General features: G+C 44.7%; 1 protein-coding gene and 1 long non-coding RNA gene across 4 annotated transcripts in view; one reads left to right on the plus strand and one right to left on the minus strand.

Moving 5' to 3' along the window:
- Nucleotides 1–13880, plus strand: part of LOC143442270 (uncharacterized) — a 31572-nt gene extending 17692 nt beyond the window's left edge. Inside the window, exons 2-4 of one of the 2 annotated variants that reach the window (XR_013110303.1) lie at nucleotides 1139–5760; nucleotides 7068–9863; nucleotides 13866–13880. This is a non-coding gene — a long non-coding RNA (uncharacterized LOC143442270). Of the gene's footprint in view, nucleotides 1–1138; nucleotides 5761–7067; nucleotides 11902–13865 lie in introns of those variants that run through there. The other variant, XR_013110302.1, reaches the window with a different exon arrangement.
- Nucleotides 3078–17722, minus strand: Errfi1 (ERBB receptor feedback inhibitor 1). 2 transcript variants are annotated; one of them, XM_076933698.1, is made up of 4 exons: nucleotides 17602–17722; nucleotides 6653–6847; nucleotides 6478–6554; nucleotides 3078–5640 (listed from the first exon to the last, which is right to left on the minus strand). In XM_076933698.1, the coding sequence occupies exons 2-4, from the start codon at nucleotides 6772–6774 to the stop codon at nucleotides 4457–4459; spliced, it is 1383 nt and encodes a 460-aa protein (XP_076789813.1). In that variant the 5' UTR covers nucleotides 6775–6847; nucleotides 17602–17722; the 3' UTR covers nucleotides 3078–4456. The 2 variants fall into 2 exon arrangements, with proteins under 2 accessions (XP_076789813.1, XP_034358830.1); XM_034502939.2 differs by lacking the exon at nucleotides 17602–17722 and adding an exon at nucleotides 16497–16738.
- Nucleotides 17723–18276: the final 554 nt, after the last annotated feature.

The raw sequence follows: 18276 nt of genomic DNA on the forward strand, positions 1-18276 counted from the left end.
CCAAGAACCCTGATCAATGAGGGAGGAGAGACACTGTGTACAAGGACACTGGTTCATCCAAGAACATGAGGCTAGCCAGGAATTTCAGAATAACAAAGTACAGCTTCCTGTGTGCTGTGCCCGAGGCGGTGCCATGGCTAGGCCAGAGGAAGGCTTGGCGCGGGCCAGAATGACACCACTCATTCTGCCTTTCACAAGAGGGGAGTGGACAAGTCACGCTGTCTTGAGGGAAGGCACTGAATAACCCTCATGATTGTGGAGAAATCCACAGGAGGCGTGCGATTAGATGTTTGCTGAGGACTGAAGGTGCTGCCTGGATCTGTGATGAGAATGCTGGGCACATTCCTAAGCAGTTCCACTTAGCGGGAGCAGGAGGGGGAGCAGATATGTGGATCGCTGTGGGTAATTGCTACAGGCTTTTGTGCTTGGGGTTCCCGGGTGTCTGAACTTACAGGGTGAGAGATGACAGCATTCGAGAGGCACGCTAGCTAAGCCTCTAGCCTGACAGCAGCTCCAAGACAGGTGTCAACTAGTACTTGAAGCACACATTCCTTCCCATCCGTCCCCAGCCCCCCACTCCTTACCAAACCCCACCTGCTGCCGTAGGGTGGTGACTTTTGAGTCACAAGGTTGCTCTGATGTAAGCTCAGGTACAGAAAAACACAACACAAGTATGTTTGCTGCTTCAGATTCCAAGTAGACATCTCGAAAGCCGAGGGGAGCTTGTTTAAACCTGTGGTAGCCGCAGACTCCTTGTGGCTCGGACACGAGTCTCCTGAACTTGAATCCACACGGGTGAAATAAAGTGAGCAGGCTCACCCTCACAATACGCAGCGCTAGGCACGCCTGAACTGTGTTTGTGTAGTCATAGGGAGGAAGAGGTGAGGGCAGCGGTGTAGACAGATTCTGCTCTCTTCCCCTTCACCCCCCAGAGCCCCAAAAGAATGGAATGACTCACACGGCAGGGAGCAAAGGCGCCAGAACATTCTGTCAAATGACCTGCACTACAAAGAAAGCAAGTCCCCAAGCACATTTTTAGTCTGAAGAAAACGTATGGCTATAAGGGCAAGAATACCTCAATGCTTTAGAGCTCAATTAAAAATGAACACTTCCGTCTTTCGGCTCTTTCTCGTTTCAGGTGTGGTACCTCAAGGCTCTGGCTATGCAGAGGCTTAAGTCTTCCCAAGAACAGAGACGACTCTGGAGCCACAGCATCAGGTCCATCTTGTCAAGTATCACAAGCACTGCATGTCTTTGCGTGACAGCTTTTTAAAAGTTTCATTGGCTTTTAACCAAAGGCCTGACGGAATGGCCAAGTCAGTTTCTAGTTTTAAAGAGTATGACCCAGTATCAGTTTGCAACTAAACAAAACATTATACAAGGATCGTGCAGGTATCAATTCCCCATTTGATAATTACATAAGATATTATACAGGGCTGTAAAGATGTCTTAGCCACTAAGAGTACTGGCTGCTCTTTGAGAGAACCAGAGTTCAGTTCCCAGCACCCACATGGGAGGTCACAGCTGTGTGTAGCCATGGCCCCACACCATCTTTGGGCTTCTGTGAACCTGGTACTGCATGCATGTCATGCACAAACAGGCAAAACACCCAGACATATAAGTTGGGAAAAAAAAAATTCAACTTGCTTGTTGTGCTGGTGGGGGAGTGGGTAGGCAAGTAGATTCCTGGATATTTCAGCAGTGTGCCATTAGCATGGTAGGGAAATACATCTCTTTGGCCAGGAAAAACTATGAAAAGTATATCCCAGAAGTTTAAGGGAAAACACAGAAACAGGTAAGGAAATGAGGTTGTAACTGATATAAGTACCCATGGCTTCCTGTGCCAGCCATGCTCAGCGCAGTCTGGAGCCTGCCTGTCGTTCTCACAACTCTGAAAGCCATGTGTCTCTCTATGCCCCCTCTTGTCACTCTGGTGCCAGTTTTGGGCCCTGGCCTGTAGCTTTTAGTGTTTCTGCGAATTTTGCTTCTCTGAAATGTTCCCCACACAACAGCCACTGTCATCTTTCCTAAAACAAATCACATCGTGTTCCTCTCCCACTTAGGATCTTTTGAGTTGCACCCACTTCCCTTTTCCATTGCTCAGCCTACTCGCCTGTGGCCTTCAGCTTCTGGACCATGCCCAGCTTCTTCCTGGCCTCACAGACTTGCCTCCTTCTGCTAGCATACCTTCTAAATGGCTACCTACCTCCAACTCTGAACGTAATTTCCAGAGGTAAGATGCCCTTCAGTCGCCTGCTGGATACCTTTTTAACACTGCTGAATCATACCGCTGTAAGCGCCCTTCTTCCCATATCCAACATGAGGCTGCTGCTCGACAAGTATCTGTTATTGAATGAGTTCCCAAATGAGAGTGACACCTGACACAGGGCCACCAGCTCTGATACAGCAGCCCAGCAGACGGCAGTGTGCAGGGCTCTCTGTGATGCCTGGCAGTGGGGATTAAGGCCTCAAACAAGCATGAAGTGAAGGCCACAAAGGGCCCAGAGTAACCCAGACTTAGTCCCGAAGCTCAAGAAGTCTGTACAGTGAATCTACAGACTGTACAGCCCTGGCCCTACTCACGGTCCTGTTTCCACAGACACACCAGAATCAAGTTTTACTTCATTGTTGCAGGTAAGACCAAAAGGCTTGATTTTACCACACATTTTGATTTTAGGTGGGTTTTTTTGTTTTGTTTTGTTTTTGTTTTTGAGACAGGGATTCATGTGGGTAACCCCAAATGCCATATGTAACCAAAGACGACCTTGATTCTCCAGCCTCTGCTTTCCAAGTGCTGGGCTTATGGGCATGTACTACCATGCCCAGTTTATGTGGTACTAGGAATCGGATCCAGGGTTTTGTGCATGCCAGGCAAGCACTTTTAACAACTGAGCCAAGTCTTCAGCCCCCATACATTTTTATAATACCCAAGTCAAGTTGCCCAGATTGTCATTTAGAAATCTACAGTAAGTTTCAACATGTATTCACCTCAAACACTGTTCTGTCATGCTTTAAAAATATTATCAGTTGCTTGAGACATCTTATAAGAGTTTAGACAAGACACATTATTAACGGTGTCATAAATAAGTAATATAACTTTATTAAAATGAAAAGACAATATTCAAAATAATGCAACAAAATGAATAAATCCTTTGTCCAATACTGTACACACAGTGCGGAGATCAGTGCATTTTTCTAAAGCATGTTTTAACCTTCATTTAGTTCATACTAAAATAAAGTAAGCTTTAAATAGCTCAAATAATGTCATTCAGCAGTTTAAACTGAACAGCTCGTTGGGACGTGGCAGCAGTGTCCCTGTTAGCAAGCACCTTCTCTGTGTGCTTATCTATACAAGATAAACAATCAGAGGATGTAAAAACTGGACACAAGCTACGTGTCTCACTGAATCTCAGGGCAGTGAAGCAGCCAGCCATGAGTTTTCAAAGTAGGATGCTGAAGTGACCTCTGGCATTAAGACGTTCTGTGCTATTGGTCAGAAGTGTTTCACTTAAAAAGCAAACAATCCCCAGGAAATACTGAATAGGAACCAGCAACACAAGGCCAGCTTGTGTTGTACTTTATTAAGTCTAAAAAACAAAAAACAACGTACCATACATCCCCACACAGTAACTCTCAGTCATATGGCTAATTGCTGCACTAGTCTATAAAACTTGTGTCCCAGACACTGATGGCCAACGCAGCTCCACTGCACTCTTGATAGCCTCTTGCTACCACAGGCTGTCTCAGTGGATGGGAAAAGCAGGGATAGTGTGGAAAAGTTATTCACCAATTATAACGATTTCCAAGACATGAGACACACAGGTGATAGCAGGGTCCAGAAACTGCTGTCCTCTCCTCAACAAGACAAAACCCCAGAGCGGCAAGTATTAGGCCATAGAATGATTTCAACAAGACGTTACAGGCCTGGTGAAGAACACGCCCTGTCGTGTATGGAGAAGACTGCTGGTGGGGGAAGGGGGAAGAAAACAAACTATATATAGCAGGCCTGAATGCCAGGAATCTTTAAACTTAACAAATTTATAACCTGATCTAACAATACTGCTTTCTCCCATTTGCTCAATTTTCACACTATCAGGAGCTGCTCCTCCAGCTTGTTTGAATTGTTCTGAATATAGATTATTCTAAGAGTGACTAATTGGTTATCCTGCAGCTATGGTCTATGGTTACACCGCACGTTTATACATAGGTATATAATGTAATCAAATGTAAAAGTCCCCCATTCTTCCCTCCCCTAGCACATCTTTAAATCATAGACTTTTTCTCCTATGCTGATAGATCAGGGACTCCCAGCATTAACAGCACCTCATAACTGCTCTAAGCCTTTCTCATTAAGGCGGAGTCCACCAACTTCATTTGCAACTTGACATTGTTCTATGAACCTCAGCTTGGAAGCCATCCGTTCCATGTAACTTCTGTTGAACCACGACCCCCATAGTTATGGAGAGACCACATAGGATAAGTGTTTGCGCTTCCCGTGGCTACCCACATCCATCTTTACTCTGGAGGCCAGCTTTTCTGTGGCAGAGGCCATACCACAGGCAGCAGGTAATGGCTGAATTTGGGTGTTTGGGTTTGTTTCTTCTGCTTCCCTAAAATACTTTTCATATTTGTCCAGGTACGGTGGCCTCTCAGGTAGTAGGTAATAATGCGTGGAACTAACCTTCTTCCCATTTTCGATAATGGGCAGGATGCAAGGAAGCTTGGTGCCAGATCCTTCGCTGCTCTGTCTCTGCAGGGCTTTGCTGCTGACGTACTTGGGGTCAGGAGCAAAGCTCTGTGTTGGGGGCATGACCCCATTGAGGTAAGACGGAAGGCTTTTAGGACTTGGGGTACGGGAGTTACTCCGAGACAACGGTTCTCTCGGGGGGACTTTGGGAGGCCTGTCCTCATCACTGTAGGTGTTGGAGGTCACTTCCGCTGACCACCGTCTGTAGTCTGGCTTTGCTGGCCGAGGAGGTATAGGAACCCTGGGAGGGATCTCAGGTTTGTCTTCATCTGAGCTAGGAGAAGCTCTGTGTGTGCAGCTAGATATCCGGATAGCTGGCTTGTTAAATGACCCAGCTGGTCCTGAGTGAGACCTCCTTAATCTGCGATGGCTTTGAGGTGGGGGAGGGTTTGGATCTGGAACAACTCTGCTCTGGTCAGATGCACAGCTAAGATCTGCCACAGAAACAGTTGGGCTGTCAAAATATGCATAGTTGATCTGTCCGCACCCACGGAAGCTTCGCCTGCCAGGAACATCATATTTGAAATCGGAAGGTCCACAGTCTTCTAAAAGAAAGTCTGTATCTGAACTGGTTAGAAATTCTACCTCACAGTCGGCCTCATCCACAGATAGGTCTTCAGAGATGGGCAACGGTGGGAGTGGCCGAGAGCCCCGATCGCACAGAGCTGCACAGGGGAAAGGGGCAGGGCAACCTTTAATGGGTGTAAGTGGAGGTGTGGAAGTGCAGACCCCATTCACTGAGAGTTTCTTAAAACCACACATAACTTGATCCTCTTCACGCTGTCCCGAGCTTTCACTTGGTGAGATAACAAGAGGGGGCAAGCTTGACTTTGGAGATGGACCACATTCTGCAAAGAAGTGGCTGCTCCCTGGAGCAGCCCGAGAAGCATATCCTGAAACAACAAGCGACGCTCATCAAGGACTGCTCTCCTCTGTCCTTCACCCTGTGAGCGCCCAAGTCAGGGAAACACCTGAGTGGTGTAACCCCGAGGACACCCATGCAACCACCACAGGTATAATTAGAGCCAGAGGAGGGGAACACACGTGATCTGGTTCAAAGAACAAGTTATCTCTGCCATCTCCCTTGGACATGTGCTTGGCACACACCCACACGTCCCAGGCAAGTCCTGTGACGTGTACAGAATTCACAGGAGATGAGCAGTGTGTAATTTACACGAGTGCCATGCTATAGCAAGCTTACGACATGCAACAATACAAGGCATGCCGGTGTGAGTAAGATGAGGTGAGGTGAGGGCCTTCCTGCCGGCATATCATAATTGAGCGAATGGACTCACTTGCAATGTGTCACCTGATAAAAAGCTCTTGACATAAATCCAAGGGACATAATGTTCAAATTCAAATAACTGTACAGTTTTCTAAGTCTGATTACCATGTGACTACTTGCACCTATTGCTTTCAACTGTGCATTCAGTACTAGTAATACACAAGACAGATACTGCCCAAAGTTGTTAAGTCTGCATCATACCTGAGAGTAAATTAATTCTTGATGTGGAGAAATCATAGTTCCACAGTTCTGTTTATGAATCAATGGCTCAGGTAGTAAAGGGTAAGAACCAGTTATCTTCAGAATCTGCTGCCACTAGGTGTCAGACTACTGTTGGAAACTGCTTAGGTTTCCTGCTTTAAGACATACTGCTGGAGGGCAGGGCAGAGGCAATCAGACTGCCAATTTCTTCACAGGCTATTTATCCCAAAGGCTTTATACATACCAATAGTTGTTAGGTGCTCCTGAGCAGGGGAGTTCAGATTGTAGGCCATGGTTATTGGATCAATATTTAAAAAATTACTGAAAGCAAAAGAAAACATATTGGTCATGAACAAGGACAATCCCGTCACTGCAGTGTCAAGCATGCACACAGAGCACAGGGGCACACTCTGACTTACTTTTCAAACTCACTGCGACTGCCCCAGCAGCTCTTCATATTCCCCAAGGCCTGGCCATTATGGAGAAATCCAGTTTTTAATGGGACTCGAATATCCTGAGCAGCAACTCCTGCTGTTGACATTGTGCCCGACTCTGGGATGCCTTCAAATTTGTGAAAGCCAGGTGTTTTTAAGTCAACCAGTAGCTTTCATTCCCTGGGGAAATCAAGAACAAATGGGAGAATAAACAACATAACTCAGAAGTAGGATAGTCTGTATTGTAGCCAAAGTAATTAGAGGTGGAGGGAGATGGAAAAACTTGGTTGTAGACTTTAGTTCTTATCATAAGGATACTTAAAATTTGGCCGGCAAAAATAATTTTTGTGTTTGTAAATACTAACCCGACACTTGAAAGGTTCTGTTTTTGTTTTTACAGAATGAGAAAGAATCCATTGCCAGAAAAGCCAACCCTTGCTGCAGAGCTTACCAGCTGCTTAACAAATCCCAATTGCTTTCCACGGCGTGGCAGGACCAGGAAGGAAGCACAGTGGATCCTACCCGTTTCCCCCAAGCTAAAAAAGGAATTTCAAGCTAGGCATGGTGGTGCATGGCTGTAACCCCAGCTCTTTCAAGGCTGAGGCAGGAGGATGGTAGGTTCAAGGCCTACTTGGACTACATAGCAAGTCCTGCTTTACCCTCACTGATCCCCCACCCTGAAAACAAAACAAAACAAAAACCAAACCCAAGTAATTTTAGAAAGTCCCGAGCTCCACAGGCTGAGCTGTCACTGGAACCCACTGGAAAGTCTCCAGCACTGGAACCCACCTCTCCACAGCCTAACTTTTATTTGGACTCTGTATTTCAGGGTTGTCACAGGAGACATATTCTCCAGTTATTACTTGCTCAAGAAAGATAGTCATATATGTGGATACGAATTTCTATTATCTTGTAAAAATCAAGTTCTTCAAGATTACTAGCTTCAGTGTCAGCTCTGGCTAGCTTCCACCCTTTCAAAGACAATCTTAAGGGACATTGTTTGTATTCTCCTTCGTGAGACACGCAATAATTCATGTCTTACTCCCTATAAGGCATGGATTACAAAAGCGCAAAATATGTGTTTTTTTAAACTAGTAGCTCTTCAATTTTAGAAATCCCCCTGTATCAGATATCACAGGTCTGGAGTTCCCATGTGCTCATTCTAATTTTACTTTTATGATTCAGTACTCTGCAGATCCTAAAAAACACCAACTCTGCTGTCTCCGATAGTTACGTGCATTTAGGAAGCTAGGCCTTTCTCCTTTAGACAGCAGGATGTTATATGTTGGCTGCCTAGAACACAGACCCCTTTGAGATTTCCACACATATTGTCTATACAATGCTGCCATCAATACTTGCAGACCTACCAAGTTCTGACACGGTTTAGGACTAAGCATGGGACTAGGACCAATCTGCACTGGAGGGGCTACACAGATGGCTCTTATTATTAAACTGATCAGCAACCAAACATCTACTTACAAATCTTAGGCCTAGTAAACTGTGGCTTCAGAACAAGTGGCTGTGGGTCCTGAGTACCTTTTCATCCCTTGCTGACCTGGCTCAGTAAGTGAATGCTGTCCACTAAAGGTCAACTATGTGGAAGGCATAGGGTTCTTATTTTTTTAAGCTAATCTAAAAAAATAACCCAGAGATGTTTCCAAAGCCATCTGTTTTGATACACGAGGCAGTTATTTTATGACAAGCTTACAATATTATTTCAAAGAGTCAAACCTTATTGTTTTTAAAACCAGTCTCTCAAAGACATATAATAAAATAATCTGTCACTTAAGAAACCCAGCATTGACAGGTCTTTGAGTCTTGGTTTTTAGATTACTGAAATGAAACAGATGTGTTATTTACCACTGAGTAATTTTAAAAAACACATTTTTAAAGAGGCTAGTCTCTCCCTGTGTATGCTTAACCAGGGTGTATCAAACCTTTTCAAACATTCACAAACATGGAGACTCCAGGGAAAGGATCTGTGGTAATATGAAAATGAAAGGCAGGCGAGATGGGAGGACTGTGGTGGTTAAGTGGTTTGAAAGCACACGTTTGAAGATGGTTCATCCCGATTACAGGACAATGCTGCGGGGGACGCGGGAGGCCCAGCCCCCACCTGTAGGCAAGCCAACAAGTACTACTAGTAATTACTGTGTCAGCCTCCGAATGCCATCTCCATCTCAGCTTTCAACAGAGTGATTGTGTAACCATCGCCTCTGCTCAAGTAGCCTTGGAACCCTAAACTTACATTTCAGTGGTCACTTAAAATTATTTATATGTTTTAGAAAAAGTTAGTTTTTATTCATTGTTTCCATCACCTACTTGTTAGCTTTCTTAAGGAAATTTTTTTTTTTAGTATAAAAAGAATTGTGTTCACTAAGCCAGCTCACTTCTGACCACAATAGTGTCTTTGTGTATTCATAGAAGGTGACCTGCCTCTAAGTTTCAATGGGGAATTGTGAATGGACCATGTTATGAAACCATCTGAACTTCCTACTTGCTTGCATGGCAGAAGCAAGGAGGGCAATACAACTGCTGTGCTCCCATCGTTTGGAAAATAACTTCAGGCTGTAAAACCCAAAAGAGCAACATGCCACAGGTTTAAGGTTTAGATACACATACATTCTCTCACCCCACCCCCAACATTAAACTAAGGTTATGTTAGAAAACTATTTGAAAATCTTCTACCTCACTTCAATAAACCAAAAAACCCACACCAGTATTCAGGTTGTATACCCCTGGTGGAGGCAGAGAAATCACTCTGGCCAAATTTTAGCTAATAAGTAAAACAACACATTTTGTACAAGTGAAATTTGACTAATGGTGCAATGTTTAAAATTTTATCCAAGTCCTTATACCTGTAAAACTAGCTCTACTTCTCAATTCATAAAGACAGTAACTGCAAAGATATATTTATGTATGAGTATCAATGTCTACAAGTACAAGATGACATTCTGTTATGAAGTCCAAGATCATCAAAACAAATGTGATGTAGGTAGCACAGTGTAAACCAGGACCCAAATAACCTTGGGTATAACAATTTATATAATCATGAAACAATTTTAATATTAATTGATTCAAAACACAGTTAAATACCAGTACCTCACTTCTGTTAATAATACTATATTTTTCTTAATTTTAAGATTTTGCTCTTAAAATCTTTTTGGCTTCAAATCCAAAGAACGCTCCTAAATAGGTAAGCATGGCCTGACTTCCACCTCGCATTTCTTATTGTCTGGTGATTATCTTTCCACTTGCATGGGCCTCTGATCTCTCACAAGCTACAAACCCAATTCCTTTGGTCTCTTAACTTACCTCCCACCCCTTCTTGATCCAGAGGCTCACATTTCCTGAGGTACTACTGTGAGCCTGAATTAAGGCCAATATACATTCAACTACCCACCTCCATACGTACCCACCTCCAATACGTAGTTCTTAAACAATTTCTCAAACCTCTTCCTTCTCCTACTGGTTCCAATTTCTAGTCTGAAAATATTTAAACCATACTACAGCCAACAGGAACAAATCAATATTCCTCAATCGCCACCCCACAAGAACCTATAAAGGCCTCCAAAAGCCCCTTGACTGGCACAGAGACCTTCATTAGCCCTTACTTAACTTGCTCCTTTCAGCTCTAGCCGTTCTAAGCTCGAAGGCTAGTTCTTCTCACACTGTGCTCCCTCAACAAGCTCCTCCTTTTATTAGAAACCAGAGCCATGTCTGTTTCTAGCTATTCTGTGCTATGCCAGGTTCCCCTCCTACCCTCCAAATCCAGGACTGGTGCCTGACATTTCCCCCTGTAGATACTGGCATATTTGCTTCTAATATTAAGTGAACATTGAGAAAATAGCCATCTCATGTTTTAAAATGTAATTGCACGATATTCTCCCCAGGCTGGAGAGGAGAGCTAAGGGGAAAAGCACAAATTTGTTCAGGGATTAACTCTGTATGTTCTGTATGTAGAGTTAGGCCAGTAATAACCTAACACATTTAGAATATCCTAAATTCACCTTCCAGTTCCTAAGTGACAGTATGTGGGCTGAGTAAAACTGTAAGCATCAATGGCTGTTAGCACGGCTTCCTAAATGGCTTGTTATTACAGACTTAAAGGAGTGAAAATCAATTTTACTTTTTCTTACATATTACTCCTTTGGGCTTGTAATCAATCTATCTTGGTTTTGTTGTTACTTTAAGGTTACTTTATTTTAAAAATAAAAGTCACAATATACCAATAGCACACTGTACACTTTCTAAGGTGAACTCACATGCCATTATCTTGAAAATACTTTACTTTGAAACTGCTTTACCGAACAAAGCTAGGCTACCTTAAGGCAGTAACCTAGATATGCTTACCTTGCCTCGAGATCTCATTAATACATCTCAGGAGCAATCCATGAGAGGAGGAGGGGCACATTTTTGTCTTACAACTCATCCAGTTCTGCCCAGTGCTTCCTTATTTAAGAGTGTGATGTAATTTCCTTCTTTCAATCTGGTTCTAGAACCTGATTTCTGTTTATTCAGGGTGATAAATGGTCTTTCCAGCTGCATTTAACAATTACCTACCTAACTACTTCAATAATCAGGGAAGACATAACTAAATAGCGAAAGTTTATCAAAAGAAACTGATTAGAAACACTCATTAGAAACATGACTTTGGATCTTCCTCAAATATACTACTTTCTATGCTCACTGGAAAGTCTGCTTGCCTTTGAAAGGAAATGGAAATCAGTTTTATTTGCAGTTTTATGGACTTATATTAGTAACTGAGAAAGATGACTGGGCATCTACCTGCACCCTCAGCATTATCAGCTAGCTACACAGGAGGATCTAAAATCACAGAATGCATCCTAATTCTAGTCAATGTCTTACACATTTTGGCTGTAAATAGTGAACACGTGTCTTCCTGGTTTGTGGAAGTGAAGATAACAAACTGTTAAACACAACAAAGACTGTTTTGCGTCACTGAATCAAGCAGTTGGCGTAATCTGCACTTATTTACTGAAAGCAAAAGGACGTTCGCACAGATATTTCTAGAGCAAAGGCCTGAATTCAAAGTTTTTCAGATTTCATTTCAGATTTTTAAAGCTATGATTTGGGGATAGGGAAAGAAAGGAGGCAGGTTAAGGAAACGTCTTTGTTACCTGCTTACCACAGAAAAGCAGAACTCGCCTTTCTGTTAGATGCATGAATGACTTCTAAAATAAAACGCAACTACAGTTCTCATGCATGGAATCAAGTAAGATGTGATAGCTTCAACAAATATTTAATAAATGCTGTCCAAACGGATGCAATGAAAGGACGATTTGTGTGTTCTCACCTCCACTCAAGGACCTTCAATGTGCCCCACACATACTGACACCTACAGTGGGGGAAAATGGAGGCCACAAGGAAAAAAAGCATTTATCTCCAGACTGTCAAAATAAAAGCCAAATAATAGAAATTCTTCAATAATTCAGAAAAAAAAAAAAAAAACTAGCTAAGTATTTTAAGAAATAGCAAGCTAGTGAAAGCCCCATTAGTTCAACTACTGTCTCAACAGCCTTGTGATTCAGTTTGTCCCTCGGGATTTTAGGGGGATACAATTACAAGCAGGGCCACAGCACTGAATTGTTTTGTCACTGGTATTTTTCCTACAGAGCACAACCACCACCAGTGCCATCCACAGACACAGGCGAACACACATGGGCTAGAAGAGCATTTCTTTCTGACATATGCAATGCACTGTACCTGTGAAAGATGTGTGGATTCTGTTGTAATCTTAATGACAATGACCACAATGATCTAATGATGGGAAGTGAGTCTTTAAAACTTCAAGTTTATTTAACAAGCATTTAAATAACCCAATGGACAACTCCAGGGAGTTAAAATTAATACATAGGCGATAATAACAACATTCATAGGATACTGTCTGTCAGGAAGGTTTTTTTGTGTTTTATCCTTGTAGTAACCCTGTAAGGTGGGTGGGAAACCATTACTACTCTCAATCACAGATGAGGAGCTTCTGGAATTTGGTCCAACTCAGCTTGGGTGAGCCAAGGTAATGCCAAGGCTTACTTCAGAAAGTCTGGCTTCAAAGTTCAGGCTCTCGGACCATATGGTCTCTTTTTTAGTCTCTCAGGCTCTTCAAATTGCTGGAATAAAATGACGTAATATACACACTTGACTCCTCTGGATACGGCAGGTACATTTTTTAGAGGGATTCTATTTAGTGTTTCTTGGGTAACTGGTAGCCTATGAAATTCCCATTTCACTTCCTCACATTTTCCTACTAAAAGTTATCAGTCATATACTTGGCCTACATATCTGAAGTGGGCAGATCAGGGTATAAATTAATCTTGTATCACCAACTGTAATAATTCTTTTGATGCTCTTTATCTTTACTGATACAATGATGCCCCACCACAATGGAGTCTTATACATAGTATCTGACGTAGCACAGGTTTACTACATAGATACAAGCAGCTTCCTTAAATACTCTTCCATCACATGGGTTCCAATGACACCATTATAACTTTGCTCTATCATAAAACCTCGAATTCAGTAATAGGATTCTTTTATCTGTAAAGTACTCTACAAATTACAAAGCCCTCTCTTATATACTATCTCACTCGATCCCCATACATCCCTTTAAGAAGGAGAGGCAGGGATTATAATCTCCATTTTGCTTTAAAGAATTGAAGTGAGCCGAGACACCCTGTTCTGACTGAAGCACCCTACCTGGGCTATTCTGCACTGCAAGCCAGCAGTGCTCTCCTCACCCACTCCTCCTTTCTATCATCATTTTAGGCAATAGCCTTGGTTCTCCTAACATTCTGCTGACCTAAAATGATGTTACTATAAAAAGGAGGGATACTTAAGACCTATGTTCTAGCTAACTGCAGAGGCAGGACTGGAACTTGGCTTTCTTCAGGTCAAACTCTAAGGCAGCAAACATTTCCACAAGTACATTCAGAATGCTTCTTCAGGTTAGACACATCAGATGAAGAAAAATGGTTGTTGCCTGATGAAACCATCTAACAAGGACGGGGATAATTTCAGATGGGGCTAGTTCTCAAGGAAAAGAGCAGGGTGCTACGGCAGGAGAAGGAGGCAGAGAGCTTGTTTACACAGGTTGGGGGGGGGGGGGCTCCAGAGATAGGTGACTTTCATAACTAATTTCCTTGTTTTATTTATTTTATTTTTTGTTTTGTTTTCCTAGACAGGCTTTCTCTTTGTAGCTCGAGCTGTCCTGAAATCACTCTGTATACCAGATTGGCCTCACAACTTGGAGATCTGCCTGCCTCTGCCTAGTGCTGTTGCTAGGATTAAAGGTGTGGGCCACAGTACTGAGAGCTGATTTCTTAAAGAACACAGAGACAAGCCATGAAATGAAGCAGGGAAACAACATGCGGACTAAGAACCTGTGACTTGTGAAGTTTCTTCTTAGCTGTGGGTTGTGAATAAGAGCTTTTGAACAGTAAATTCTAGTTCTAACCACCCTATTTCCAAACTGAAAAGGGCCCTGATTTCATATTTTAAAGATATATTCACCAAGGCCTGGAAAATTAGTCATTTTGCAATACTCCCACCCTAATTTTATAGTATAAAGAAATTGACTAAAATATCAATGAGGACTCCAAATCTCATCTTTTGAAGTTTGAATCCCACACTTTTTCTTTTCTTAACACCAATCTTGTTAAGGTAGTAATTTATAGTTTAGACCCTGAAGGTCACCAGTTCTATCCACACCAAGTTTAGACTGTGTGAATAACGCCAGAAAGCCACAGTCGGATTGTATTTATCTAGTTACTGTTCATTAGCTTTCGTATATCCTGGCCAAAGGCCTGCAAAGGATGCTATCTATGTGCATCCAGATGGTGAGGTACCAGTTCATATTTATGGAGATTAGGAGCGGAGCTGCCTCTCTGGTAGAAGGAGCCAGGGACATTCAAATTCCGAGAATTACCCTGGGCACCACCTTTCCCTCCTCTGCTTGCCTTTCCAAAGCAACCTGATGTAGGTATGCTGACAATCAGGTCAGCTGCATGTTGGTGGAGTGCACCTGTAATTTAGGGAACTTGCTTTTAAAAGCTACTATTAGCATGAGCAGAAAGGCAGTATTACCTAGGACAGCTCAGGAGAAGTGGTGATAAAGAGTCAGTTTCATATAACAAAAAACACCTAGAGACTGCAACATAATTAAGTCATACAAAAGGCTCGCCAGTATCTACTATGAACCCAAAGTAGGAAATTCAACTCGTTAAAAAAACAATAATTCTACCTCTCAAAAATATGAGTAATCCAGACATTTCATACAGCCACTAAAAAGGAACAACAGATTTTCTTTCCAAACCTTATCAGTGCCTGGGCCAATCCTGTTAAGCTAAAAATGTAAAACATGCTTTCCTACATTTATTTAATCAACATTAACTATGTGCAAGGCTGTGTAAAATAAGAGCCGTTCAAGGCAGTTCCTGCCCTAAGGAGTTTACCATCTGATTTATTTGTCAAGATACAGATTTACAGTTCGAGATTTTTACCACGTATCAGCAAATGTTCACCAGAGCCCAGGAGAGGTATCGAAGGCAATGACAGATAGTATCCAGTCTCTTTTAATTAAAAAAATCTTCATGGATTTCCTCTCAAACCTGATAATATCCCCAAAGGGATGGAGTGACATTCGGCCAGAGTTGACAGGTTAGTAAGAAAACAGCTTATTCTTTTTGTCTTTACAAAATTTGCTCTTTTGCTGATATACTCATTTAGGCTATTTTTGGTCTGTACTTTGGTAAAATCTCTCTTAAAACCTCCATGTTTTAAGAAAGGTTTTCTTTAAAAGGCAAGAGCTGACACAGTGAGCTCAAAAATATCCCAGTCTCAGTAGACACATATCCATCCACTACACCTGTATAGACTTAAGGAAGTTTAAACTGTAGAACCCTTCTTCCCCCCACCCCCAGGAGGTTAAAAAAAAAAAAAAAAAAGGCAATTTATACCTCACCTTTCTTCACCCCTGACAGTTGCCTGGAAACCAGTCCTGCCCTACCTGTGCTGCAGGTGTACCTCCCGTCACATCTTTTAAAGCTACAGTCTCTATTCTTACTCCACTTAAGTTTATGACTAACAATCTATTCACATTTTTATCAGGTAGGAGACTGGTTTCTTTCAAGCAATGATGAAACCCTAATAAAGACTGAGGAAGCACCCATCCAGCACCGCCAATCACGGTTAATTTGAACAAAGATATGATATACGTATAAATACAGGATAATGCCAAGGAGCACTGGCGTTTGAACAGTTCCTACTGCATTTTCATTCCGTCTGTAATATTTAAGTCACTTAAGGCAAAGAATCATGTTTCTGGAGAGAAAAAGGCCACACAACAACTCGGATGAATTAAAAACTAATAATTAAAAAAAAAAAAAAGGGGGGGGGGAAATGACCTTCGTCGCCGAGTCGCACCGAGACTCAAAACTGGTACCAACCAGGGACTAGCAATCTCCGAGCCCGCCCGCAACAGCTTCTCGCAGAAGCTTTCCGGGCCGGACCGACCGGTGCGCGGGGTGAGAGGGAAGATGGAGGGAGCCGCAGCCGCCCCGCCGCATCCCCCGGCCGCAGCTGCGCCGGGAAGACCGTGGAGCCGCCGTTCCGGAGCCCCAGGCTGTGGAGACGTGTCGTGTGCGCGCGGGTGCATGGCCCCGGCGGGAAGCCGAGGACGCCCGCGGCCCGCGGCTCCTTACGCGCCCCGGCCCATCCCGGGAAGCGGAGCGCCGGCGGCTCCCGCTCCAGCCCACCGCCCGTCCGCCCGCCCTCCGCACCCCGGCCCCGCGGCTCCCGTCAGGCCCCTTACCCCAGGGGAACGGGGCCCCGCGGCGCCCTCCCGCGCATGTCCGTCCCGGCTGGCTCAGCGCCGCGGGCTCCGGGGCCCGAGCATCGCGCAGGCGCTTCGCAGCTCTCTCGCCCTCTCTGTCTGCTCGCTCGCAGGCGGTGCTCGCACTCGCTCGCTTGCTCGCTCACCGCACAGCTCACGTTCCCTGCCTCGCACTCGGCCGCCGACGCCGGCGCGGCCGACGCCCGTATTTATAAGGTGAGCCGACAACGTGACGTCGACGCCCGCCGCCCCGCCTCCTCCGCGCAGCCAATCCGAGCGGCCGACCGCTTAAAGGGGCGATGCCAGGACCGAAGCCTTTGCGTGGGGCCCGCCGGGCGGCGCTGCCCGCCTCGTCTCCCGAGGGGACGTTTGTGTCTGGGCCGCCTGTGTGCGAGCTGCCTAGCCTAAGGACACCAAGTTTTTCTCGAAAGGCTGTGAGCAGCCCTGTTTCCAGCCCCGGGGAGGAAAGGGACGCTGAGATGCACTTGGGACCAAGAAGCCTAGGGAGCGGGGCAATTGGGGCTTGAGGAGGAGAGGGGCACCCCGAGGTACAGCGAGGGAGGGTCGAGGGATGGCGAGGAGAGTGATGAAGAACGGGGGGGGGGGGACATTGAGGAACAACGAGGGACTGTTGTTAGGATGCAAGACGTGAAGGATGGCAGGGCGCTACAGCCAGGGATGGAGGACCATGAAGAAAGTGGGGTCTGGGAGAGAGGGCAGTGAACTGAGGGGCACTGAGGGACAGCATGAGCATGCGTCTGAAGACAGGAAGGGACAAGAAGTGCCTGGCTAAGGACAATAAGGGATGGAAGGGTGGTGAGGAGCAGTGAGCCACTGCAGGACATAGAGATGCCAATGAATATGGGCAGTTAAGGGACGGTGTGGGTAAGGGAGGGGCAGAATGAAAAAATGAGGGACAGCACGGGAAGGTGAAGGACAAAGGGTACGGGACAGTGGGCCATGCTGTGTGGGCAGGATCAGGGAGGCCTCACTCCAGGCTCCTCTGCTCTTGGCTTGGCCTCCAGCAAGGCTAGGCTGATCCTGGGCACCTCCCTCAAACCTGCCACCAACCCTTTTGGCTTACCTGTCAAAGTGCTGTTCTCCATGTCTCTTGGCCCCAGGGTGGCCGCTGATGCCCAAGGACGAAAAGCCATCAAGTCTGCAGGGAGGAGAGTTCTTGGGGCAGAAATCCGCGGTGATGCAACTTAGGTTTATAGTTTAACCGAAAAATAAATAATATAATGATAAACCAAGAGTAGTTCAAGAAAAAAAAGCAAACAGACAGAAGCCCTCCAGTTTGGACTAGTACAAATTCCCCTTAATGGCGCTCGCTCGGCAGAGTAGAGATCGCAGACCTGTGGCTGACCTCTGTGGTCTGCTCACAGAGCCCTGCCTGCACTTCAGCAAGAATGCCTGATAGTTATATGCTTAGCACCACCTAATTGAGCCAGTTTAACATATGGAATGAGGTGCTGGCCTCATTATCAGGTTAACTATTAACATTGTGCCCCACCAACCGAGTTGCTTCTTCCAGTATTGACTTGCATTCTTCTTCATTGAACTCAAAGGCCCTAATTTTACATTCACGGCCTGACGCACCAGATTTTTAAAAAGAAAAGAAAACTCTGAAGTATTCCTTTGCCCACTCTCAGCGTCAGGCTACCCGGGGGGGTTAGAAGGCTCCCCCCGGCCCCCTCCTCTTTCTGATGGTCTCTACTGGCTGCTGGGTCTCTTCCACACCCATGCTCCTAGCAATTCA

Source organism: Arvicanthis niloticus, chromosome 5, assembly GCF_011762505.2.
Source record: "Arvicanthis niloticus isolate mArvNil1 chromosome 5, mArvNil1.pat.X, whole genome shotgun sequence".
Taxonomy (NCBI): Eukaryota; Metazoa; Chordata; class Mammalia; order Rodentia; family Muridae; genus Arvicanthis; species Arvicanthis niloticus.

Excerpts from the sequence above, each read along its gene's own strand:
- Errfi1 (XM_076933698.1), bottom strand. The coding sequence starts at position 6,774 with ATGTCAACAGCAGGAGTTGCTGCTCAGGATATTCGAGTCCCATTAAAA. Across the intron at positions 6,555-6,652 it reads AGTCGCAGTGAGTTTGAAAA|TAATTTTTTAAATATTGATC; the intron begins GTAAGTCAGAGT and ends TTTTGCTTTCAG. Across the intron at positions 5,641-6,477 it reads GGAGCACCTAACAACTATTG|GATATGCTTCTCGGGCTGCT; the intron begins GTATGTATAAAG and ends TTGTTGTTTCAG.